The sequence below is a fragment of the Carassius auratus genome, chromosome 25 (genome assembly GCF_003368295.1).
Source record: "Carassius auratus strain Wakin chromosome 25, ASM336829v1, whole genome shotgun sequence".
Classification (NCBI taxonomy): Eukaryota; Metazoa; Chordata; class Actinopteri; order Cypriniformes; family Cyprinidae; genus Carassius; species Carassius auratus.
In genome coordinates, this window is record NC_039267.1 from 8,138,815 (window position 1) to 8,166,664 (window position 27,850).

Consider the following 27,850-nt stretch of genomic DNA (forward strand, 5'->3'; position numbering starts at 1 on the left):
TGTTAACGCTTTACTAAATTCCGCCAGTTATTACTGAGTTAGAACACGCCCCTTATCGAAATCCCGCCTTTCAAAGGCAGTACAGCGAGGGATGCTTTAAAATGATTGACAGTTAAAGAATGTTTCTGATTGGCTGAATAAGCGCGGGCCACCCCCCTTGCTCAGTTTTTTTTTCTGTAATAGTAATATCTACCATTTAATGTATACGTAATAATAATTAGAAGTATTGTTCACCAACTTCAGTTGTTGTTTAATGTACCAAATTTTATATTATACTATATAATATAGGTTAGCATTAATATTAATAAAGTCTTAAAAACTAATACCTCGTGAATGAAAAAACAAACAAACAGGGAGACCATATATTCTTCTATGAGCTTTTTTTCCCCCACACATTTGCTAAACTTCTAACCAATCTAACCATTGTTAGAAATCACTACAGGACCTTTTATGTAGTTGAATTGAAAGGTTAAAGTTAAAACACCCAGTCACTATAATTAGCCCATTTAATAAACTTTATTAACTTGAATCAAGGTTTTGATTTGGTTTTGCTCAAATGATATTGCAGTTTGAACAGTTTGGTTTTGTGTTCAAGATGGACACCAAGAGAGCCAAAACCTGTCCAGTCTTTTCACATAAAGGCTCACTCAGTTCAAACATACAGAAAGGATAAGGCCTTTTAACTGCAGAGCAAAGCACTTCACTAAAAGAACCGCTGTGAACTTATTCAGAATCACAAGCTTGACATTACAGGTTAGTTTTTCTATTGATATAAGAAACAAGAAGAAATAAAAGACAATTGGATATAAAACAAAATATAATTTACGTATATATATATATTTGGGAGTAATAAGTGAAAACAAAGGGTGGGTATAATAGAAAAATACAATTGGTCACATTGTGTGGCCATCAAGGCAGTGCTGCAGATCCTGGAATCACTGGGAGTGTGTACAGATGCTTCACTACAAGGAAATTCAATATGAATTCAGTAGCAAAGACTCTTTCAACCCACAACTAAATAAAAAGCATTTCTAAATGCACTTTACAGGAGCGTTTAGATATTTTAAACAGGTTTTTAGTACAATATTAACAGACTAAATTATTAAAAGTGTAAATGAATCAATGTAGCCATCTCACATTTACACCACACTTAAAAAAAGAAGACTATATCAGTTGAGTAATTGTTGCATTATACAGGTTTACCGATCCACCCAGTTGATGTGAGAAGACTTTTCCTCATCCTGGCTGTCTCTACTAAACCATTAACTTCAGATGCAATTGCAAAAAATGGCCAACAAACTACAGAGACATTCCTGATACAGAATACAAGCAGAATTTTGACAATAAATCTGTATTCAATTCCAGCAAACGCATAAAAATCTCTAGTGTGCAATGACTGCATCCCATGGGTCAGGCATGAGTATAAAACTCACCGTCATGTCATTTCAAACATGTATGACTTCCTTTCTTTTGTGGGACACAAAAAGAGCAGAATGACATTAGAAAAAAAGCAAGTTAAATGGATTTGAAATGACATGAGGGTGAGTAAATAAGGACAGAATTGACATTTTTGGGGAAATTAATGACACGGATGGACTGTTGGTCAGAGGTGTCAGGGAATAAAAAGACCTACAGGATGACAAATGACTCTAAATTCTAGAAACTGTATGTTTGGTTTGTCCTGAACCCCATCTGTGCGCAGCTGATTTGAAGCTTCATGTGAAATATGAATTTTGACAATTTGGACAAAATTCACAGAATAAACTGCACTACATTACACAGACTACACTACAGCAGGATCACTGGACATTTAGACGCCACCTTCATATGGAGTCATTTACTGTTACTATTTATGCTGCCCGTCTTTTAATAACGACAGATTAATCAAAAACCCAGCGATTTCGATTGGGAATTATCCTGTCTAAGAGTCGCCGATAAATCAAGACCAAGCCTTGTTTTGATTGGATGAGAGCAGGCCTTGCCTCTTCCTGATTGGTTCAGATTAGACCTGTTTGGTCTCCGATTGGCTACGAGTGGGCCCTGCTGCTCACTGATAGGCTGAAAGCAGCCCCTGTCTCTGGGCATGCTCGAGGATGGCGGTGTGGCAGAAATAGTACTGCTCGGGTGTTTGGATGCTGAAGGCGCGCTGCTCTCTCATCCGTCGAACTGTCTGGCAAATGTTAAGAGTCCCGACGTCCTGCAGCTGGGACAGACAGATATCCAGCGCACAAAAAGTACCTGTGGGTAAAAGAAGTCAGTCTGATAAACCATTAAATTGACAGTCCACCCAAAAATGAAAGTTCCCGCCAACCCAAGTGTTTTTTTTTAAACTTGTATGACTTTCTTTATTCAGTTTAACATGGAGGAAGATATTTTGAAGACTGCTGGAAACCGAACTGTTTTGTTTTCCCATTAACTTCCACTGTTTTCTTTGAGACTATTCAGTCACCAAACATCCCCGACATTCTTCAAAGTTTCTTCTTTTTTTTTTTTCATTTGCCAAACCTTTATCACTTCCTTTTTTTTTTTTTGCATCATGAAAGAAGATATTTTGGAGAATGTTCATTAACTAAATAGTTTTGGTTCCCATTGATTTCCATTGCATTTTTGTCCACACCAAGGAAAGTGAATGTAGGGTGACCATACTGGCCATTTTTATGGGATGAGTTCTTGCCAGGATTTCTATATTTATACATAAGTAAATAATGACAGAATGTTTCTCTTTGGCTGGAACTTTAAAGCAGCTCATTAACATGTAGATTTGTTTTTGTGGTGCGTTTAATTACTGACCGGTCCGGCCGATGCCAGCGCTGCAGTGGACCACCATGGGCGGACCGAGCGGATGACCCCTCCACTGTGAGCCGAACGCCTGGACCGCCCACTGCTGCTGGTGCTTCACTGCACCCAGGAAGTCAATCAGAGACAGCGCAGAGGACGGGACCCCGTAATCAGGCCAGCTGAGAAACTGGAAATGAGTCACTTGTCTCTGTTCGAATGTCTGGGAAAAAAACAGACAAGAGGTCAGACAAAGATCCATTTTACTTTTCTTCAAAGTCCGATATACAGAGCGCCAGAGCAAAGGAAGTTATATTTAAGTTCTGAGTTGGCAGTCTCAATCGAAATAATAGCTTGAAATTATGTAACTAGATGTTTATTGTATTTTTATATTTTGAAACAGCAATGCAAAAAAATAATATTGGGTTAAAATTATGCTAAAAAGTGGTTTTAAGCATGCATACATGTATACATATAAACAGACAGAGCTAAAATACCATCAAAATGCTAAGAAATATAAAATATAATTTTCTAGTAATATTACTCAGCAATACTACAACCACATTAAGTGGTGAGATTCAAATCATTATATAAATCATATATGAATCCATCATTAAAAACATTAAAACAAAAACGGGTATATGTGTGGTACCTCAGTGTTGTGCAGCTCAAGTGTGGTTTGGTTGTAATGTGCTTGTTTATCCACTCTGTGATTGACCACAGCGATGTGCCCGTACACCTCCTGACCACCCTCCTCCTTGGGCCAGTATTGTCCACACTTCCTCCGGCCCCCCTCGTCCGTCCTGCACACACACAGATCTCTTCGTAATCTACCGTGACAGCGTCCATATTCCGCAGCTCTAATCTGATCTCAGAACAGATCAGTTCTACAGAACAGCTTTTTAATCACGGGCCCAAATCTGATTTGCCGACTTCTACATATTTCTAGGAGTCAGGCTTCATTTGATCAGCCCAATAAGAAACAAAGTTGTATTTATGTTCCCAGGCTGTTACAATGAGAACTTCTGAGAACAAAGTTTGTGCCACTCACTCAAAAAAAAAAAGTTCAGTAGCTAGCATGAGTGCAACTGTACATTATATTCTACTCTTTGGTTAAATCTGATTTATGTGAACCATCACACAAGATGACCAAATAGCGGTTGGCCACTTTATATATGTTGGTCAGAAAACCTTCCTTTCTAAGTGGATGGATTTTGGGATTAATAAGTGGCAATTTGGACCAGAAATTCTTGTGATAGTAAAACATCTGGCTATGGGGGACTGCACATCATTTCCTTTATATTTGTTAACTAGACTCTTGGTGACCTCTCACCTCGTTGTCATTACGATGACAAGCACGTTTTGCTCCCAAACCATTCTCCAGAAATCTCCGTAGGTTTTCTCCAGTGGACCTGTTCAGAAACAGACGCATCAGTTCCAGTGCAGGTTAAGAATCATAATCCTAAATATGACGGGTTTATATAAATAGATGATTATTTTTACCCTGAGTCCCAATATATGCATTTTTCTGTTTGTATCCATCCATGAAGCTGGCATTTATGTAGTCTGATCTCTGTGGAAACAAAACATGATCAGTGTCCAAACAAGTGTTTTTTTTTTTAAGAAATTAATATTTTAATTCAGCAAGGATGCATTATATTGATCTAAAGTAACAAACATTTTTATGTTGCAATCGATTTCTATTCAAAATAGGCTGTAATTTTGAACTTTCTGTTCATTATAGAAGCTTGAAAAAAAAAATGTATAGTGTCTACAGAAATATAAAAGAGCACAACATTGATTATAATAATAATAAATGTTTCTTGAGCAGCAAATTAAGCTTTGCATCACAGGAGTAAATCACATTTGATCATATATTACAATAGAAACATAATTTTTTTTAACTGTAATTATATTTCACAATATTATTGTTCTGTATTTCTTATGAAATAAATGCAGCCTTGTTGAGCATCTTTCAAAAACCCCAATTTTTGAATGGCAGTGTTGATCAGTCTAAAGAAGGCCAAAGCTGAATAACATCAGACAGCACAAACCTCGTTTCTCCTGGCTTTGAGTCGCACACGAGTCTGATCGAGACACAGCACATCGCCGTAACGGTTCCGCTCCTGGTTGTGAACAGCCCTGCAGGAGTTCAAAGACGACATGAAATCAAGCTCTTTTATTCTAAAGTACCTCACATGTTGAAGTCCACACTCACAGAGCACAGGTGAAGGTTCCAGGTGGCTGCTCTCTGCGAAGCTCCTCGTACTCGAGGTAGATCCCGCTGCGCTGGGCTCGGTTCAGGTGGGCCATGAGCTCAGCCAGACCCATGGCCTCAGGTCCTGGGACGTGTATGGACATGTTCTCCAGAGGAATCCCCACCAGCTCGTCCACAGGGTCCACACGTCCGTTCTGCTCGGACAGCAGCTGCAGGTTCCAGCTGTGCACGTCCAGAGGTAAACAGCCACCCAGGTGCTCAGGTAAACAGTCTCTGGGCAGATGTTGTCGCAGGTCGGGCATCTTCACCATTTGAACCTGAGAACAGGTTGTTTAAAAAATAATGAACTGACAGTAGCTGTGTTTCCAACCAAAGATGCAAATTTAACTGCGTAAAACTGAAATATCGCATAAAACAATGTGCTACTTACACACTAGCACTGACAAAATGGCTGAAAAACTAAATTCACATTTTGGACTTTAATATTATTACTATTCAAATTATATTCGTATTTAACAGACAATTTCAGTTGGGGGAAAAAAGTTATTTGCGTCTCTCCTGAGGCCAAAAGAGGGCGCGAAGATATTACTAATGCACTTTTATGCAAAGCAATAAAATAACACGAAAAAAAAATTGCATAATGTTTAAAAAATTACTATAAAACCATATATAATTAATTAAGTAGCTTAAACAATTTGAAACAAAACCGCATCATGTGTGTATGTATAGTTTAATACAAAGGACCGAGAGCTAATCACAGAATACTTTTGGGATGGGGAAAAACATGTTTTGTTAAAAATGTAACTTATATTAATTTTACATGGCTTTCTAAACATGCCACTCTCTTGTGCGAGACGTGAGTGTATTAAAAAAGTGCCTAAAAAACTAAAATATTTATTTCCAAATAATCGTTTAATTTTGAAATGTTGTGTTCCTGTGGCTCAGTGGTAGAGCATTGCATTAGCAAAAAAAAACAAAAAAGGATATATAGCCTAAATGCACTGTAAGTCTTTTTGGATAAAAGCATCTGCTAAATGCGTAAAAGTAAAATAAAATGTGATTTTTATTTTTAATTCAACAAATATTCAGAAATGTTTTTTTTTGTCAGCCCTATTAGCACTGTTTCCATCCAGTGAGTTGAAGAAATCGTCACTTCCTAATTAACTTGTGCTAAAAATCATGAAGAAAATTTTAATTCGAGAAGGCACTGTATATAATAATTGTTTGTATGTATACAATAAATTACGAGCTTCAGAATGCAGACAAAACACGGTCATGTGATCTTATTTCTGGAGCCTTCGGTTTGGGAATGCAGTTCTGGGAGTCTATAACATTATAATAAGTTAGAATAAGAATTATAACAAAGTACTTTGACGAGACTTTGCTCATGCATTTTAGAACAACAAAACTAGCATTTCAGATGCTGTGCAATGAGACTGGTTGGTCCAGTTTTATTCAGTCCCATCACAAAGTCACGTTTTAATGCGAATTAAGAAATTTATTTGGTAAAGTGTTTCCATCGTAGTTTATGCACATTTTTTCTTATCAGATAAAAAGATATCTTACTCAATTGCACGCATTAGTTTTTTATGTGCATTTTTAGAATTTATGCACATCTTGGCATTTTCATTCAGCATTTTTTAATGCGATAATCTAAAATGCACATACAAATAGTTGGATGGAAACAGCTAATGTGGCAACAAATTATAAGAAAATGAGTTAAGCACATAGTCCAGAGACAATCAGGTCAGCTTAAGGTGGTCAAGTTTGCCAACATGTGTTACCAGATCTAACCTAGCTAACCAAGATGGTTTATCAGGGCCAACCTCCACAGGTTTTGATTTAAATCAGCTATTGCCATATATGTGTGAATACAAACCCGTTCTCTGAGCTTCTCCTTCAGTAACAGACTCAGGAGGTTATACGGGACCCTGAACCACACAGGAGCTCCGACGATAAGCACTTTCTTCAGCCGTGCGGGGAACGCACCCTGCAACCAACAAGCCAATGTTTGGACACATTTTTCTGATTTACTTCGAAATCTAAACCCCAGAAAAACCCACCAACTTTCAGACCCAGGAAAAGCGCACATAGATGAATCACAAATCTCACCTTGAGCAAATTGAGGATCTTTTTGCTGAGGTCCAGTTCAAAGTTTGTGTAGTTAGATCCAGCCATGTCATAAATGAAGACCAGTCCATTTCTCTGAGTCTCAAAACTACAGGAAAGAAAGAAAAAATTATAACGTTGCAACTCATGATAATGAGCCATTTTCTGAAGTCAAAATCTTTGGTTTCACACAATGGTCTAAAGGTTTTAAATAATTAAAAAATGTTATGTTTTTGAAAGAAGTCTCTTATGTTCACCAAGGCTGCATTTATTTGATCAAAGATACAGTAAAAAAATACATTTTATTACCATTTAAAATAACAGTTTTCTATTTTATCATTTATTTACAATATAATTAATTCCTGTGATGTAAAGCTGAATTTTCAGCATCATTACTCCAGTCTTCAATGTCACATGATCTTCAGAAATCATTCTGATATGCTGATTTGCTGCTCAGGAAACATTTCTGATTATCATCAGTTTAAAACAGTTGAGGTCTCTGCTGAATAAAAAGTTAAAAAGTAAAATACAAACGAGCCCTGTCTTTTGAAAGCTAGTGTATATTGGTTACCTCTCCACAGCTCGGTCTAGTAGGTAGAACAGGGCCTGAAGAACCACGTGGTTTCCTGTTTTGCTGGGATGGTGCAGTTTAGCCGTGTAGAGGGCGATGGATGCACCAGATGGGTCCCGGACACCCTGATACCAGAACACAGTGTAAAGCATCTCAAAATCTCCTTTTTTAAAGTTTACATTCATGTTTAGTCGTCTCAGCTCTTTAGAATACTAGTGTACTTACTATTTTGTACTGCATATTAAATATTGAAACAGGATGCAATATGCAATAATAAATGCTTCACAAAATTGCTGTCACAAAACCACACTTGACTGAAAGCTTATATTCATGAATTCAGACTGGCATTCAATTCATAAGCAAGTCAGAAATAAATACCATAGCTGTAATTTTTTTTTGGAAAAATTCAGAATTCAATTAAAAACATAAGAATAAAATGAATGCATGAATAAATTAATGAAAAACTAAATAAATTAATGAATATCCAAACATACAGTAAAATGCTCCATCAAATAAATATGGTAGTTTTACATTTTAACTAATCAGTTTTATTTTATTTTTTTATTGTTTTTTTTTTTAATTAACATAAAAACTATACTACTAAAATTTATAAATCAAATACAACAAAACAAATGAACAAAATGAATGAAAAAATAAGAAATTATTTAATATCCAAACATAGGTTCTTCCAAATAAATACAGTGGTATTAAAAGAAAAATATAATGATAAAATAAATTGTAAAAATAATAAATGAATAATAAAAAAACAGTAATAAAAAAAAAAAAAATAGTTAGCATACAGTAGTAAAATCTTCCAAAGAAATAATACAGTGGTTTTACATTTCTAATCCAACTTTGTGTATTTTCTTAAATCAAATAAAATCAGGACACTCTGGAACAAAATAAGCGCAGGACACCTGTGGGTAGCAGTTTTAATTGTGTACACACGGGGGCAGAACCGAGCGGGTCCCACTGAGCTGTGAAGGATGACTCACTCCAACACCTCTGATCAGCAAAGAAACATTCGATTTATCTCTGCCATTCAGTAAGACACTAAATCTGGTTTGATCGCTTTCAGCTGACCCACTTCCGTATGTGCAAGCACACAGCTTTAGCATTAATTAAATATTTATGTCAATAACATATTCTAATAATCTGATGACTCATGAGCATCTCTCTGGGTTATAAATACAGATGGCAGGATGTGATGAGAGGACATAAGAAGAGGAGGAGGATCGATGAAGTATCAGATGAACCTAAGGGGTCCTGCCTTCCCAGCATCCAATCAGATGCCAGAATGTACACTCATCTGACCAATAGGGTACCAGCACAAGGCGAGGCAGGCTAAAATATTTGAAGAATGAATTTTGCAGACTCTGTCTTGACCTGGTTATAATAACCGGCTGAAAGTTGAAGTGGAACTTGGATTAGTGACTCTGCAGCTGTAATTATCGGAGTGGACCTGTGAGCTCATTTCCCAGATTTTAAGAGCATAAACAGCCTTTCTGAAGATACGGCCCTGATGTGATATGAACTTACCAACACCGTGAACTTCCCGCTCAACAGCTCCGAGCGTAACGGCTCCTCGTGAGGCTGCAGTTTGACAATGCCCTCCCTCAGACGCGTCTCCTGTAAGAGAAACAGAGATATATTTATTATGTTTCATATTTATCTACATGTTTAATAAAGGGGTTTATTTCGGGATCATGATTAACTTATTAAATTAATTATATAGCCTTTATTAATCACTGGTCTGCTAAATATTTATATTATACAGAGGTTAAATCTGCTGCACACAGAGCCAGACGTCACGCAGATCTTTACTGAGTGAATTAACAACAGCTCAACCCAGACACACAGACAAACAACAGCAGTCCCTGCTCAAACCAGATTCAGATACTAATTTAATTCTGAATTAACATCTGAAACAAAACCTGCTCATTTCTAGTTCAGTTGCACTTTATATATAGAAAAAAAGGTCTCTGTTCCTGTAAACATACATTGCTTTTATATAAACCTAATTGGTATAAAATTAACCCTAAAAAAGGCTCTAATTCAGTGTCATTAATTATAAAATAAATATTTTATAATAGTAGGCAAGTAATAGGCTTATATTCAGTATTTTAAAAATTAAAACAAACAATATAATGACTTCTAAAGCCACTAAAAACTTTATTAAAAAAAATAATTCAATTAAAAATGGTACCTGAATAGATATTTCTCTCCTCGTGTTTTTATTTTTCTCTCAGCAGTTCTGTTTATAAAATCTAAGTATTAAAGTTTACACACTCACCCTGTAGCTGTGAAAAAGCTCGACCGCTCGCAGAACATCAAACTTGCGGGCCATCAGAAACTTCACAGCCACGTCCCAGGACAATGGCGAGACGCCGTGTTGGGACGTCCATTTGTTGATTTCCTCTAAAAACTGCTTGGTGGCCTGAGGAAGAACGAGATAAATGTAATGTTTTCATTACTGTGGTACATTCTGGTCCCACATGCGAAACCCCAGCTGTCACTAACTGAACACATTTTGTGCAGTGCCACAGTCTGTGCCACAGAGACCTGCACTAGTGGGTCCGTCGGGGGGCTTCAAGTAGGTTTACGTCCGGGATTTACAAAAGATTTACAGTCAAAACACTATGTTCTCAGTCATTTCCTGAAAACTATAAACACTCGCATACAAACAAGACCATAAGAGAGCGAGGCAGGAGATGTGGAAAAAACAGATTGATGTTTGGATCTGGAAAGCTCAGAAGATCCAGATGGGGAACCAACAGGCTTTTACTTCAGGCTTTGCACAGTGACGAAATCAAGCTAAACCACATTAACTGAACTCTCTATAGGAGAGATGCTGATGCAAATCACCTGACAGCAACTTCAGGTCGTCTCAGAACTGATTTTCATATGTTTTCAATGCATTCTGGGAAACTATGCCTCCTCCCGACTCGAAGGAAACGCATCCCATGGCTCCAATGTCTTCACTCCTATTGGTTAAACCTTTCTCAACTTTTTCGGAGAAGCCAAGGGAGGTCAGGCTGGTTGTGCACTACATGTGCCCGGCTCAGTATAGCAGGACATTTACTCAACATACTGGACTAATGCCATCAGCTATACAGACATCTGAAACTATTCTTCAGAAATCGGTGAAAATAAACCATCCCTGTTCTTTTGACCTAAACGCCAAATATGATACAAATAAATAAATAAATAAGCTAAATCTCTCTCCAGAGGATCCTGTCCACCCACTTGCACAACACTGTCTCCTTAAAAGGATCCAGACAGACAGACAGGCCTCCATGAACTGAGCTGTTTCACTGGCCGCGGTTTAATCTCCACAAAGTTCCTGCTCATGGCCTGCCAGTGAACTCTGAACATCATGCATATTAAATGGTCTTGATTCCTTCTGAAAAATGAAGCCGCCTGCGCTTCTAAACATAAATCCTCCATCCGGTGAGTTATGTGGTTTCCCAGCATGCACTACACATCTGAGGTCTTCCCCATAACATCTCAATGACTCTCAGCTTTGCACCTTAAGAGGATTGAGGTAATTGTATGTATACACACACACACACACACACAGATCTTGTTTATATTTATATATTTATTTAGGGCTATTTGATCAAGAAGGAGAGTGATGAGGTGCTGCGCCAGATGACCTGACCTCCACAGTCACCGGACCTGAACCCAATCCAGATGGTTTAGGGGTGAGCTGGACCACAGACAGAAGGCAAAGGTGCCAACAAGTGCTAAGCATCTCTCGGGGAACTTCTTCAAGACTGTTGGAAGAGCATTTCAGGTGACTACCTCTTGAAGCTCATCAAGAGAATGCCAAGAGTGTGCAAAGCAGTAATCAAAGCAAAAGGTGCTACTTTGAACAACCTACAATATGACATATTTTCAGTTGTTTCACACTTTTTTGTTATGTATATAATTCCATATATAATTCCACATGTGTTAATTCATAGTTTTGATGCCTTCAGTGTGACTCTACAATTTTCATAGTCATGAAAATAAAGAAAACTCTTTGAATGAGAAGCTGTGTCCAAACTTTTGGTCTGTACCGTGTATAATATATATATATATATATATATATATATATATATATAATAATGTTTTAGAATCATTATTATTACTATTATAATAATTCTGGGCAGTTTTAGATAATAATAATACAAAAAATTTTAAATTTTTTTAAATATATATATTTTTTCATAGTTTTGCTTTACTAACCATAGTTTAACCATGGTATTTGTGGTAAAACTGTAGTTACACAAATGCCAATCAACTTGCAAAAAATTTTTTTTTCTACTACACTTTTACTAATGTAAGCCCATGGTTGCCCTTGCCCAGACTATGAAGCATCATCACGCCTCTCTACTTTGGCATCAGTCAGCTCTGAACAGGAAGAAAAACACGTCATGAACTGGACCCTGGTCTCTTCTTTCTCTCTGCTTCTACATTCCCCGTGTGAGTTTCTATAAGTGCTTTTAGCAGCTCATGTCCCTCAGGGCCTCGGAGCACCGGACACAGCCAGTCTGACGTCTAATTTCTCTCTCACATTCGTCCAGCAGGATCCAGCAGCCTCCATAAGCCCACGTCCCCCCGCTGCCTCAGAGACAGGACCCCAGAGTCTCATTCACTCACTCAGCCGTGATTCCTGTGCATTTGCAAAGGCAGAGACTGCTGATAAGACACTGACTGGCGGATGCATGGACAGATGACTGGGGCTTTATTTAAATGAGATTCCACCGCGGGATGGAGGAGACAGAGAGCCCTTGTTAAAGAAATCAACAGATGCACACTTTCCCTGCTGATTAAAACAGGTTGTTGAGGCTTTACGGGTCATTCATGACATTTTAGTACAAACAAAACTATTCAAAGATCTGAAAAACATTTGCACGACTTCCTACTGAAAGTGACCTATAAATAAAAAGCAGACTTATATAATGACCATTTCCTGTTTTAATCTGTGTTTAGTACAAAACTGCTCTCCCACAGTCCGGCTTCATAAACACACATTAGAAAAGTGTGCACGCATGTATGCGATTAAATATTAAAGGTGTTTTTGAGTGTTTCATGTTCAGATTCAAGGAATATTTCATCGAAAAATGTAAATGCTGTCATTATCCACTCACTCTAATGTTATCCCAAACACATCTGACTTTCATTTAAGTAAAACAAAAGATTCATATTTTAGGAAACAAATCATCTTGATCAGGGTTTCACCTAATTTTTTATACAATAAAAAAAAAACTACTGAAAGTTTTCTGAAGTGACAGAGCTTCATGTGAGGAGCAGATTGAAATGTAAGTAATAATTTGGGTCAGTCCTTTACATTTTTGTGCATTTAACTTATTTAAAAAATAAAATAGCTAAAATAAGTAAATGAAAAAACAATGTGCATAAAGGGTAATAAAAAGTATATTAAAGAAAAGTACAAAAATATAAAAAGTAAATAAGGCTAAACCTAGAAAAAGAGAGCTTTAAAAAAAAAAAAGTATATATATATATATATATATATATATATATATATATATATATATATATATATATATATATATATATATGTATATATATATATATATATATATATATACACACACACACACACACACACACACACACAGTAATCTGACATTAACCAATTTCTGTAATTGTATTCGTTACTGAGAAAAGATAATTGAATACTAAACAACACCAGAGATGTTATTCAATCTTTCGATAATAATACTCATTATACGTTATGCTGCTGTTTTCTCATTATAAATGATGTCACTTCCTGGAGGATGACATCATTAAGGAAGTGGCTTTTGTTAGTCAAAGGGACATTAGGAATGGAAAGTGATATTGAGGACAGAGGATAGAGGATAGACGAAAGAAATTATCAATTAAAACAATATTTCCTTGGTTTAAAAAAATGAGGAATAGTTTTGTATGTTAGGAGTCGGTATACATAAACATGATAAAAACCACAAAATCCACTTATAGCAAAATAGTTCACAAAAATCTAAATGATTCATTCATGACTCGGACGGTTTGATTCTCAAGTTCAACTCACCGATTCAATTATCCTGTCTGATTATCTGAAGAACAATTACTTATATTTACTCTGTTTGCCTCAAAGCAGATAATGCATGACTTAAGAATATTTGGAAATAAAGCACACAAGTTGTCCAAACTGCTTTTACGGTGCTTTTGCATTTATTTTAAAACTTGAAAGCTCTAGTCCCCATATAATGCAATCGAAAGGAAATATTAATGGAACAACGCTGGGGTGGGTCTATGATGAACATTTGCATTTGTAGATGAAGTAATCCTTTAAAGCTGAAAGAATTCTGATACTGAAACAAAATAAAAAACTTCTTGCATGTTTAACCCTTATGTTGTGGGTAAGCTTGCCCCGCATCAGTTTTGAGTTTTGGGAAATACTGGTCAACCGATGAGATTTGACCTCTGTTTCTCATTCAGTGTTATGAACATGCCTGCCTTGATGTGTGGCATGTGTGTACACATTTCTATTATGATTATTTCCTGGTTAAAAGCAGCTTCATAGATGCAAAACAACATTTTTGTTGTGTCAGTTTCTCAACTACGCTCTGAGGTTATTTACAAATGCATTTGGCAGACGCTTTTATCCAAAGACGTGTATATATGTTGCATCTTTATTTTCATTTGTAAGAGTCTTTGGATAAAAGCGTCTGCTAAATGACTAAATGTAAACCGCACTAAATGCATATTATTATTATTTTTTTATCAGTTTATCATGTGAATTTAGCGGGAATCCGAACCCATGATCCAAATGTTGTAAGATATAAAGAAAATGATTGCTGTCAAAATGATTAATCGATACATTTTTGTTTACATAATGTGTGTGTCCTGTGTATGTTATATGAACATACATATACACATGTAAATATATTTTCAAAACATATACTGTATATTTTTGTAAACAAAAACTTGTATTTTGGATGCGATTAAATCACTTGAAAGCACTCATTCAAATGTTTTTAAAATGTTGAAGTTACAATAGTGTTTATAATATGTTTTTTTATGATTTATTAAAAAATAGTAAAAAAAAAGTTATGTTTACCTTTTGGTAAATCTAATAAGTATTCATTTTCAAGGGTTACTGTTTTTACCTGATGTTTTTCCTATATTTATTTCCTCTTTTTGTCGAACTGTATTTAATTAAATAAAAACCGTCCCATAACTTGATAACTAGGTACTTTTGTCTGAACTAAGATAATCACGGTAAACCGCTGTAAGGGTGTTCTAATCAACCGGACAGTGTCCCGGTGTTGCTTAGCAACAGAACCGCTGGAACAGAGAATCCGCGTTTACCGGACTGTGACGGTGTTTCATACCTGCTCCTCCTCGGCGCTCAGGCGGCTGGCCATCCTCTGCTGTCCCGCTGGGGGCTCTTCTTAGCGCTCACACAGCTGTTTAGATCGGACTGTAGAGATCAGACCGGGCTTTTTTAGGCCCGTTAGCAGCGTTCAGGCTAACAGCAGCAGCGCGACACTCGCGCCGTTTTCCGCTCGAGAGGCCCGCCACTTCAGCACGGCGCGTTCATGATCAGGTCCTGGTTCGGTTGGATCTACACATACATATATATATATATAACTATATATATTTGTTTTGCACACATATACTAATAGTGCTCCAGCGGAGCTTACGTCCGCCCGCCTGTGTGACGAAGGGAGAAATTCATCACGGTGTTCCGTTGAAACCCGTCGAAGGCCGGTTCGTTTGTTTGGAGGTGTGATATTACATCAAACGATCGACTCCGCTTCATCCGGGAGCTTCTCGATGCTTTAACGCGAGAAGGCGATTGAAGATTAGACGGCTCCTGAAGAGCAGCAGCAGCAAAAGATAAAAGATGACGCTCCCTCTGCTGCCCACAATAGAGAACTGCATACGACGCTCCTCCTCTCCATTCATAAAAACCCAGAGGAGTCTGAGTCATTTGAGCGAATCGGTTCGTTCGGACGGCTCCGTTCAGTGAACTTCAAAACGGAAAATTATTATATTTTTTTAATGTATGTTTTCAGTATTTAAATTAGTTCCAGTATGTGTTTATTTGTCTAGTGAAATACATATTTAGTTTTACATTTAGTCACTTAGCAGACGCTTTTATCCTAATCCGACTAATAAATGATGACAAATGATGATATATATATTAGTCATCATTATCATCATTTATTAGTCGGATTAGGATAAAAGCGTCTGCTAAGTGACTAAATGTAAAACTAAATATGTATTTCACTAGACAAATATATATATATATATATATATATATATATATATATATATATATATATATATATATACACACCGGTATATATTGGTGTCTTGTTGCATTTGTATGATTCCAAATCATGATGACTTCAAATATTTAAGAATGATTCATTTGCGAATCGGACTTCGTTCACACACAAATACGCACACATTTGTTTGTCAATTGTGGGAACTTTCCATAGACTTCTATTACTTTTATACTGACCAAACAAAATTATTTATCCCCTAACCCTGAACCTACCCTTTACAGAAAACCTGTTTGCGTTGTTACACTTTAAGATAAACATATCTTTTTACTATCAATGTCAAAAATTGCAGATTTTACGTAAAATGTTGAATAAACAAGTACACACATGTATTTAGTTATGTAAAATATGTTACTAACTAAAAGTAAGTTTTCTAAGTTAATACATAAATATTTATTTAGAATAAAATATTATATTATAAATGTGCATATATACATAGATATATGGGGGAACTGCAAAATATAAAACATTTATCTTATTTTTTTTAGGTATATTTTGTTCTTAACTATAGCTAAATATAGATCACAGCAATATTTGATGTCAGTATTTTTAACTGAAAGTTTCCATTCTGTACAGATATCATTGTGGGTGCAAGTGTGTAAAAATTTTACTGTTTAAACCTGACGCAAGAAAATTTGCCAAGAAACTGAGCTGATAAAACAACAAAGAGCTTCCTGTGGGCGGCTTTCCATGGGCTAGAGCATGCATGACATCATGCTGGAAAAATGCACACAAGTGCTTTCACTTTCAGAGAGGAAATTCACACTCACAGTGACCTGTCATAACCCCAAACTAAACTCTACACACAAAAACACCTCGAAGTCAGACAAAACAGGATTGAGAAGCTGCATATCATACGCATCTTCAAAACTAGAGAGCATTTTGACACACTTTATGTTTTGAGTGGGCCTAGGCTGTTGACGTTGGTACTTTATTGATTGGCAGGTCTTACTCAATGTCGGTCATCATGAGCGATCCAGTAAGTCTGATCTGGGCTGACAGGTGCTGAGTTCCTGGAAAGCAGCTACTGACTAATAACCGAACTCTCCGATTACACTCAGGTTTTCTGCGGGGTGATCTAGTGGTTTCAAATCAACGAAAGCATAATCGCCTGCACATCTGTGTTATGAGGTGTTTCAAAATCAACCAGAAGAAATTTTGATGATGTCAGCCTTTCCTCTGCAAAGCTGAAAACTCGGTTACAATGTCGCCAACAGAAATGAGACATTATTTAGAAGTTATTATTGCTTAATACATGTCTGTTTGTACATATCAAACAATATTTCATCTATTAACTATAACTTATATAACTAATTCTATTATTATTTTCTAATACTGTTCAGACTTTTGTGGTCGGAATGATTTTTTTTTAAGTCTCTTATGCTCACCAAGACTTCATTTATTCAATCAAGAATACAGTAAAAACGGTAATAGTGTGAAATATTATTACAATTTAAAAGAACTGTTTTTATTTGAATATACTTTAAAATGTAATTTATTTCTGTGATGTAAAGCTGGATTTTCAGAATCATTACTCCAGTCTTCAGTGTCACATGATTCTTCAGAAATCATTCTGATATACTGATTTGCTTTTGCAGAAACATTTCTGATTATCAAAGTCAGTAACAGTTGTGCTGCTTAATATTTTGTTGATTCTCTGATGAATGGAAAGTGCAAAAAGACATTTAAACATTTGTGACAGACACTTTTGATCAATTTAATGTATCCTTGCTAAATAAGAGATTTAAAATTAGATAAAAATAAATAAATCTTTAATTTCTTAAAATAAAAATAATAACATTTACTGACCACAAACTTTCATCAATGTGGTTTTATAAGCAAGAAAATTTCAGACATACAAAAATAAGGGATAAACAAAACAGTAAAATTTTATTGAAGTCACAACACAAATTAAAAAAAACTATTCATCGGCTTCTTCACCAGCTGAATCTTAAAGATCCCATCTTCTACAGAAAAGACTGAATTAAAAAGCTATATATAAAATCCAATGAAGATGCGTGACGAAACAGAGTATGTGAATACAGAGAATTTACTATCTTTTAAACCTATATGTTTCCTAAAATAATATCTGCAAAAAAGCAGAATAGTTAAATTTTTGCGATTACGGTTACAGAAATAGTTCCATCTGAGTTACTTCGACCGGAACTGCAATTTTAAATAATCGCAATTAAAAATTCATAGACATCAGTGCTCTCCTGAAATGTGATCATCTTCATGGCCAAGCACAGACTTGAGAAAAGTGCTCTCTAAAACAGTCCTCAGACGTCCATGCTCTCTTTCTGAGCGCTGGGAGTCTTCTCCTGTTGGGTCTCTGGCGTGGACAGGTGTTCCAGTTCATATCTGCCGTTTTGGTCGGCCGGACGAACTTCAGTAGAGGTTTTCTTGTGCTCCAGGATCTGCTGAAGCTGATGGGTGGCATAATCAGGCTTGCTGGTGAGGGGACACTGTGGCACCTCGATGCCCAGGATATCTGCCACCATATACGGTCTGAGCCAGCCGACCAATGGCGTGCTCCCAGGGGTGTAGTGGGTCTCCTTGTGGTAGAAAAGAAGCCCATCCACCTAGAAGAGAGGAACAGGGTGAGTTCATCTACTGTATGCCAGGGCTCAACAGTAAGAGTCTCACTCGCAAATGCAACCAAAAACAGATGTGCCAACTATAACATGTATTTAGGAGCATGTGTGGAAATTAAAAACAAGTCCCTAAAAAGTCTAAAATATAAAGTTTCTGTAGCTTTAAACAGGAAAATAAGTAATAATTATTTAGTGATGTCAAATGATTAATCGCATCCAAAATAAAAGTTTTTTTACGTAATGTGTGTGCACTGTGTATATTTGTTATGTATATATAAATACACATACACACACACACACGCATAGATTTAAGAAAAATATGTTGTTTATATATTAAATATATCTATAGAAAATATAAGTAATATAAATATACATGTAAATACATTTATATATTTTCAAAATATATACTGCATGTGTGAGTATTTATATACACATAATTAGATATATACAGTACACACATTGTGTAAACAAAGTTTTATTTTGAATACGAATAATCGCAATTAATCATTTGATAAAAGGACTATTTCAAAACTGTACTTTTCCAGTAAATGACATAATTCTGCTAGTAAAAGCCTCCTTGTACAGAGCTCAATCAGTGTTATTTTATAGACTTAGCATGTCAAATAATAGACGTTCTTACTGTAAAGTTGTACTCATGTGCAAGAGCTGTCTGGATAGACTCTGTTGAACAGCTGATGCTGTTCAAACTCACAAACCGGAACTGGGGAGAGAGAGGGAGGGAGAGAGACAGAGACAGAGACAGAGAGAGAGAGGACCATGAACCAAGTTCTTCAGCTCAAAGTTCAGCTTTGTTAACAGATGCAGCAATTTCACTGACTTACGGGATTAATCTTGGAAATTTCAGAAAGACCTTCAACCTCTTCCACTTTCGACTGCAGCCAGTAGAACCGGAACTCTGTCTGTAAAAATACATCACTTTGTGCTTTTCATTGTGAGAAAGGAATTATGTGCAAACAAACTAGAATTTTAATACGGAAGCATTTATGAAAATTAATTCCACATGCAAAGTGCTTAGCACCAGAACATCCATTTACATAAAATACCATTCATCCTAATATTTTTTGTAATGGAAAGCTGAATGTTCTGTCTTTAGTGTCACATGATCCTTCAGAAATCATTCTAATATGCCGATTTGCTGCTCAAGAAACATTTCTCATCATTAGTGTCGATAGACAGTTGTTCTGCTTAATATTTTTGTGGATACTAATGCTTTTTTCAGGATTCTTTGATAAAAAGAAAGTTCAAAGAACAACATTTATTTGAAATAGAAATCTTTATCAAATTATATACTGTATGTCTTCACTGTCACTTTTCACCAATTAAATGTGTAAAAAAAAAATTGCAATTGTGATGCATCGAACATTATAGGTATGATTGTTTTGGTGCAACGAACATAGTACATTTAAGAGAAATGAATTATATAATAGTCCAAAAGTGTAAGTTTATATAAATGTCATAAGAGGAAGTGATCACTCTTACTGAGCAGTCATACACAGGATGTCCCCTCCAGCACATGACATCCAGGATGTAGTATGTTCTGTCCAGATCACTGTAGATGCAGTCCAGGATGGTGTAATCTGTAGAAAACATATTTGTCACTTTATTTTCCGGTATGGGTCAGAACTGCAGTACTCTAGCACACTCTAGTGTGATGAATCTGTACGACAGCTGCAGAGGTACAGACCTTTCCCCAATGAAGAGTTGTGTCTTTTTCCACCGGGAATAAGAGAAGGGAATCGATTGACACAGTAGCCACTTTTGGTGAAAGATGATGTGGATCCCTGAGGATACAGAAAACATATAAGGTTTGGAGTTGTTAGGATGCTTGAATGTTTTTAAAAGAAGTCTCTCATGCTCACAAAAGCTAGATTTATTTGATAAAAAATACATAAAAAATTTAATGTTTTTACAGTTTAAATAAATTCTTTATTTTAAAATAATATTAATTACTGTGACACAAAGCTTTCGGAATAAAAGTATTAATAATTTAAAAACTAAATTCCTAAAGCCAAACTTTTGAACATTAGTGTATGTCTGATCTCAAGATGTTCATGATGGATGGGAAAAGATCCAAACCTTGGAGGCAACGACGAGGGAACGCTTTCCAACTGGACAAACCACCATCAGCCAATCAGAGCTCAGATCTGCAGGGACGTCCACCAACCACTCTGACAGCATCAGCTGGAGAACAGAACATAAAATATACAACTTTTCTGTTAAAAGACTTAATTATTTCAGCACTATGATCCCTATAAAATATTTACATAAGTTATCTATAAACATACAAGTTATTAATAGTATCTTAAAAATATATAAGAATTGCACCAACATACGCTGATTTTAAGTCTCTTCTTAAAACTTAATTACGGTTTTAACTGTTGTTTATGGTTATAAGTAAGCTCAGTGGCATAACTGTAGTGTATTATGTCACTGTGTTCTGTTTACTTTTGTATTTTGTTACATTCTTACATTTTGTACAGTACTTTGGCCAACAGCTGTTGTTTTTAAATGTGATCTATAAATAAATGACTGACTGACTATTAATAAACTATTAATAGTATCAAAAACTGTCATATTTCTGCTCCATATAAGCATGTCCCACCCATTTTCTTTAACCCTTGGCAATACCCCTGCTGATTTTATCACTGTACCTTTAAAATATACACACACACACACGGGTGCATCTCAAAAAATAAGAATTTCTTTTTCCATTAAGAATTAAAGGATTTTTTTTTACTTGTTAAAAAAAAAAAAAGTGAATTCTAGAATCATTACATGTAAAGTAAAACTTTTATTTTTATTTTTGATGACCAGAGCTTACACCTCACGAAAGTCAAGAATCCAGTATCTCAAAATATTAGAATATTTACATTTGTTTCATTTAATGACCATCCTTACAGTATAAATTCCGGGTATCTCTTGTTCTTTAAAACCACAATCTTCGGGAAGACTGCTGACTTTGCAATGGTCCAGAAGACAATCACTGACACCCTCCACAAAGAGGGTAAGTCTCAGAAGGTTATTGCTGAAAGGGCTGGCTGTTCACAGAGTGCTGTATCAAAGCATATTAAATGCAAAGTTGACTGGAAGAAACTGGGTAGGAAAAAAGTGCACAAGCAGGAGCGGATTATACTGAAGCTGGAGTCAGTGCATCAAGAGTCACCAAGATCAGACATCTTCAGGAAAAAAAGGGCTACCAAGTCACTTCTAAAACAATGTCAGAAGCATCTCACCTGAGGTAAGGAGAAAAATAACATGTATGTTACTCCTCTTTTCAGATAAATGTTAATTTTGTATTTAATTTGGAAATAAAGGTCTGGCATCTGGAGAAAGACTAGAGAGGCACAAAATCCAAGCTGCTTCAGTGTGAAATTTCAGAAGTCAGGAGAGATTTGGGTGCCGTAACGTCTAATGGTGTTGGTCCTCTGTGTTTTATCAAGTCCAAAAAAAGGCAGCCATCTACCAGGAGATTTTGGAGCACTTTATGCTTCCATCTGATGACAAGCTTTAAGGAGATGCTGATATCCTTTTCCAGCAGGACTTGCGTATCATGATATGACTGTGCTTGATTGGCCAGCAACATGCCTGACCTGAACCTCACAGAGAATCTGTGGGATATTTTCAAGAGTCAAGCTGAAGGCTCAATAGTGCCTCAGCAGTGCAACAGGCTGATCGCTTCATGGCACACCTCACTGATGCTGGAGTTTGTGCTAAAGGAGCCCCAACCAAGTACTGAGAGCATAAATGAACATAATTTAAAGAACTTTAACTTTACTGTTTTGCAAATCCTTTTATTTACATATTTTTTAATTTTTTGTGGATTGACTGATTTTAGGAAACATTCTAATATCTTGAGATACTGGATTTTTGACTATCATGAGCTGAAAGCTCTAATCATCCATATGAAAACAAAAAAAACTAACTTTATATGTAATGGAACTAAAATACATGAAAGGTTTACTTTTTGAAATCAATTACACACAAAATTAACTTTTTCCACAATAATAATTTTTTTTAGATACACCTAAATATATATATATATATATAATATGACTATCGCTGTCTATGGCTGCATCCAGAAAACTGAAAAATGCTGCCTTCGGAGGACTCTTTCCAAGGTAGGAAGGCATCAAGGCATGTCCGAATTCAAAGTTAGCTTCACTTCCTGTCTCCTGAGATGCCTTCATCTGGCCGATTTCTGAAGGCAGCATAGATGTATCCTTCGCTGCCTTTGATATCCCACAATCCTGTGCGTTGCATTATGTGACAGTTAAGCCAAAAAAATAAAGATGGCGTCTGAAAGTTTCGGTCAGTGGTCAGTTTGTGTGTAAATGTATGTTTCTGCCTGCAAAGTCATTGCCTGATTAGACAGCAAGCCAGCAAGTCACCTGCCTAAGTTTTCGGGTGCAGCCAATGTGTTTTTCAGCACTGATTTAAGTGTAAAAGTGGTGGATTTTATAAAATACTTATAATGTTAATATATAATTATATATAATAATACATAATTATGTAAGAAGCACTTAGATTTTGTTAAAAGGCATAATCTATAGTTTCTTAAACCAAAAACTTTAAAAATCCTTTTTAAACAACTATATCTGTTTATGTGTTTTTAAGCACCTGGTTGGCATAATGCTTCGGTAGCTTTTTCTGCTCGATCTCCATCCCTTCTTCATCAGCGCTGTTCTCCAGCTGTGGCTGACTCGTCTTCTCTTCATCCTCCTCATCCTCACTGTCAGCTGTGGTCCAGTCTCCATCAGCCAGCCGCCGGGCATGGTTCACGTAGTTTAGCCTCTTCCTGCCAACATAATGTATTCTATCAGTGTCACTGCATCAAAGTTGAAGGTGGCTGATAACATCTGCTCTTGTTTTCTGTGTGGCTGTGTAAGGAGAACTCACTCTTTCTGCAGCTCCAGGAACCTCCTGCGCCGCTCACTCTGCTCCAGGACGCTGTATTTGCTCTTGTACTGGGCCAGGCGTGGATGGGGAGCTGAAGTGCTGTTTGGTTCTCTGGATACAGAGAAGCTGGAGGACAGAGCCTGGGTCAGAGCATCCATGATGGACCTGTGACAACATACAGGAGTTTAAATCAATGATATGCCATGATACATGTATTTAAGTGTATGTAGACCACTAAAATATTTCAAAAGCAATCAGAACTGTAAAATGTAAAATCTCATATGGACAGACACAAAACAAACGCCACGTACAGATAAACAGAGTGCAGGCAGAGAGTAACAGCAAACACGTGATCACAATCCCATCAGAGCTGCTCTTAAAAACATTTACTCGTGATGTACAAGAGTAGGCCTCATACAAACGGTAAGGAAAATCGAGCGAAAAACACAAACACCTACTTCTGCAGAGAAAACACGCGTTGGTTGAAAAAGCAATGGCGCACTGACGTCATCACGCCTCGTCGCAGCCGCCCAAAATTCATCGCTGAGTTTCACCGATTGGTGAAGAATTAATCTCAAAATAATTTTACGGTGCTTAAATCCCGATGGATCACAAATTACAATTATGTTAAGGATTAACATATTGTAAAAAATTGCTGCTTTAGTTCGTCTTCTTGCAAAACCTCAGTTCTGAAGCGAAATAGAGGCATTACAAAAACCAGGAAATACACATTTTAGTGTGACCAGCGGTCCAGGCGTTGCCTAAAATTAGTCTAAATAATATTTGTCATATTCTAACTTGACTTTAACCGCTGTTTGGTTCTTTTATCATTTATTCAGACTGAAACCAATGACAACATCACGTGGTATCTGTTAGTTTTCTCAGCGCTGATGACGATGGCCAAATCACAGCTCTGTTTACTGTATAATAGTTATATATATAAAAATCCTTTTAAAAAGACTCCCGTGGCGGATTTTAAACTAATCATTATTTAAAATATTATGTTTTATGGTTTACACGTTCTTGTGTAAAATATTTGCCAGATATTTGAATGTGTCTGAGTGGCAGAACAGTGCACTGTTTATCATTCAGTGGCAATTTTAGTCATTGTACACTATCTAGTTGAGATCTTGTGGTAATTTGTCGCTCAGATGCTACAGTTGTTTACTTCACCGCCGAGAGGCGCCACAGACGCGAATGTGAAGCTCGCGCTAAACTGCGCTTCTCTCTCATTGTTCAAGCGTCGCGTCATGGAAAGAGTTACTGCGTTTGTGCTCAAAGTAAAGAAATAGTTTATGAAAAACTCCTCACGGGCCTTTTGAATCACACCTCGAAGGGAATACCTATATAGCGATCTGAGCTGGATCTGTGGATTATAAAGATGCTTTAGATGTACTTTTTGTTAGCGGAATGCAAAAGATGCGTTTGTTTTCCATCTTTGTCTGGGACGCGATGTTGGGATGATGTTTTCATTTGGAATTTAGTTCAGCCGGACTTACAAAACAGATGTTTATGTTTGTGTTTTAGTCTTTTGACAGCATGCAAAATGCCTGAATCTGTTATATAGTTATTATGGGACACTGAACTGAATGTTTTTGCCGGTGTCTCGGTTCTGCTGGACGGGATTTGTGGATTTATCGGTTTATTTATTTGTTTGCGGCTGAAGATTCTGGTTTTGTGGAACGATGAAACGGCATAAATTAAGGGAAGTTGGATTATAACAACCTGGAGGGGGGTTCCAACATTTAATGCTTTATTTACAAATGCAGCACATTAGCGATTCCTGGAAAAAAAATAGATTCCTGTTGTCTTCTTGCTCAGTAACTTTAAAAAGACTTGAAGATCTTTATCGTAAAGAATATAACTTACCAGCAGCCTCAAAACTGCTAGTTTTGATAAAGTACTATGACTATATTAACAAGTACTGCTGTACTTTATAACCAAACTTTTAAGTTATCAAATAGTCCTGTTTTGTTAGATTTGAGCCTTGCAGTCTGATATGAGGTAAGGAACTTTTATTGTGGCCCACTTTTGACTTGCAAAGTTACAAAATGACATTGAGAGCCAAAGCCCTCTATACTTTCCAAAGTGAGAATAAGGAGGAGATCAGCATCCAGGAGAATGAGGAGCTGGTGATTTTCGATGAGAACTCTGTAGACGGCTGGCTACAAGGAGAGAACAGTCGAGGAGAGCGAGGCCTGTTCCCCGCCTCGTACGTTCACATCATCCGGAACCGATCCGGGTCTAACCTGACGGATCATTCCCTCAGCTCACCTGGAAGCTCTCCTGGTAAGGATATATCGTACATCCATACACCTTCCACGACCCTGCCAAGCGACGACGATGATGACTGGGACGACTGGGATGAAACCTCGACGGTGGTCGAAGATGAAGATCCTCGGAGAGGTGTTGGCGCCAATGGACATTCCCAAAATCCATATTCCAACCCCAACGTCCACTACCGGCCCAAGCCGTATATGGAGCGCCAGGACAGCATGTCCAGCAATAGAAAGGGCAGCATGGTTGGCAGGAACCTGAACCGATTCTCCAGCTTTGTGCGCTCAGGTGTGGAGGCCTTCATACTTGGCGATGTTCCAATGATGGCCAAGATCGCGGAGTCTTACTCTATCGAAATGGGCCCCCGGGGGCCTCAGTGGAAGGAGAACCCTCAGCCCTTCACCTGTTCCGTAGAAGACCCCACCAAACAGACAAAGTTCAAAGGCATTAAGACGTACATTTCGTATCGTGTCACCCCCAGTCACACTGGCAGGCCAGTGTATCGCCGCTACAAGCACTTTGACTGGCTCTACAACAGACTACTAAACAAATTCACGGTCATTTCCGTGCCGCACCTTCCGAGAAACAAGCCACGGGACGATTCGAGGAAGACTTTATTGAGAAAGGAAGAGGAGGCTTGTTTTATGGATGGACCACATGACCAGCCACCCCCGTTTTGTCTCAGTTATGAGGGTTTCGAACACTTCCTCATGTGTGCAGAAGACAACAGTGGAAACTCGGCAAAAGGCGAGCGGAAAAGGACGAGATGGTCGGGGCTCATTTCATGCTCACCTTCCAGATTCCCAACGAGCACCAGGACCTTCAGGACGTGGAGGAGCGCATTGACTCCTTCAAGGTGTTCGGCAAAAAAATGGATGACAGTGTGATGCAGCTGACGAACGTCGCATCGGAAACTGGTTCGCAAACACCTCGGAGGCTTCCGGAAGGAGTTCCAGAGGCTGGGGTAACGCCTTTCAGTCCATCAGCCAGTCGTTCCTGATGGACCCTCCATACAGCTCGGATGCTCTGAGCAACGCCATCTCGCACACAGGCCGCACCTACGAGAACATCGGGGAGATGTTCGCTGAGCAGCCCAAAATACGACCTGTTTCACATGCTGGATAAACTGTCGCTGTACCAGGGTCTGCTGTCCAACTTTCCAGACATCATCCACCTACAGAAAGGTAAAGTGCAAAGTGGTAAACTGGTTTTGTTTAAAGCGAGAGTTCGCACAGAACTGCATTTTAAAAAAATTCTAAATTGGTGTTTTGAAATGTGTCCGTTTTGTTTTTTGGCCATACGATGAAAGTAAATGGGGTCGATTGCAGGGTTATTTTTGTTAAAGGGATAGTTTAACTAAAAATTTTTATTCAATGGTTATTTGCTTTTTATTTGCTATTTGCTTTTTTTAACTCAAACCGTTGCAGTCTGTCAGTCCTATAATGAAAGTGAATGGGAATCATGGCTAAAACAAACAATAATAATAGAAAAAAACCTACACAAACAAAACCTAATTTAACCCTGTGGCTCGTGATGATACATTGAATTGTAAAGACACAAAACGAAAGTGACGTGACATACAGCCAAGTATGGTGACCCATACTCCGTATTCGTGCTCTGCATTTAACCCATCCAAAGTGCACACACACAGAAGTGAACACACTCAAACATTGAACACACACCCGGAGCAGTGGGCAGCCATTTCTGCTGCGGCGCCCAGGGAGCAGTTGGGGGTTCGGTGCCTTGCTCAAGGGCTGCTCAGTCATGGTATTGCCGGCCCGAGACTCAAACCCACAACCCTTGGGTTAGGAGTCATACTCTGAAAAACTGAACTATCCATTTAAGTAGGCCAACTAATTTCTTTCTTTCTTTCTTTTCTAAGAGATTTATTGATAAATGGGTCAAGCTTGTCTTAAATTCATGGGTGTTGAAATTCAGCTTTCATTATTCTTTGTCGCCTCAAACATTTCAAATTGTTTCTACACCCTTTTTAGGTGTTCTGCTTGCTTCTACACCTAGTGAATTGCTCAAATGTGGGGCACACAGCTGGAGTGACCCAGTGACA

The 27,850-nt window shown here is 37.4% G+C and overlaps 2 protein-coding genes and 1 pseudogene across 3 annotated transcripts; 1 reads left to right on the forward strand and 2 right to left on the reverse strand.

Annotated features, from left to right (window-relative positions):
- Positions 1 to 494: 494 nt before the first annotated feature.
- On the reverse strand, positions 495 to 15,587 carry LOC113043195 (tyrosine-protein phosphatase non-receptor type 9-like). Its single transcript, XM_026202419.1, has 14 exons — positions 15,350 to 15,587; positions 15,038 to 15,270; positions 9,967 to 10,110; positions 9,213 to 9,302; positions 7,674 to 7,798; positions 7,106 to 7,211; positions 6,873 to 6,983; positions 4,994 to 5,310; positions 4,830 to 4,917; positions 4,279 to 4,348; positions 4,109 to 4,187; positions 3,428 to 3,578; positions 2,791 to 2,998; positions 495 to 2,238 (listed from the first exon to the last, which is right to left on the reverse strand). The coding sequence occupies exons 2-14, from the start codon at positions 15,068 to 15,070 to the stop codon at positions 2,048 to 2,050; spliced, it is 1,713 nt and encodes a 570-aa protein (XP_026058204.1). The 5' UTR covers positions 15,071 to 15,270; positions 15,350 to 15,587; the 3' UTR covers positions 495 to 2,047.
- A 2,274-nt stretch (positions 15,588 to 17,861) lies between these two features.
- Positions 17,862 to 24,071, reverse strand: LOC113043196 (snurportin-1-like). Of its 2 annotated transcripts, none has more exons than XM_026202421.1 (9): positions 23,967 to 24,071; positions 23,509 to 23,673; positions 23,230 to 23,407; positions 20,689 to 20,793; positions 20,297 to 20,393; positions 20,092 to 20,189; positions 19,434 to 19,511; positions 19,232 to 19,312; positions 17,862 to 18,579 (listed from the first exon to the last, which is right to left on the reverse strand). In XM_026202421.1, exons 1-9 carry the CDS (start codon positions 24,047 to 24,049, stop codon positions 18,277 to 18,279), a joined length of 1,188 nt encoding a protein of 395 aa, XP_026058206.1. In that variant the 5' UTR covers positions 24,050 to 24,071; the 3' UTR covers positions 17,862 to 18,276. The 2 variants fall into 2 exon arrangements, with proteins under 2 accessions (XP_026058206.1, XP_026058207.1); XM_026202422.1 differs by lacking the exon at positions 23,967 to 24,071 and adding an exon at positions 23,820 to 23,960.
- A 635-nt stretch (positions 24,072 to 24,706) lies between these two features.
- Positions 24,707 to 27,142, forward strand: LOC113043197 (sorting nexin-33 pseudogene; annotated as a pseudogene).
- Positions 27,143 to 27,850: the final 708 nt, after the last annotated feature.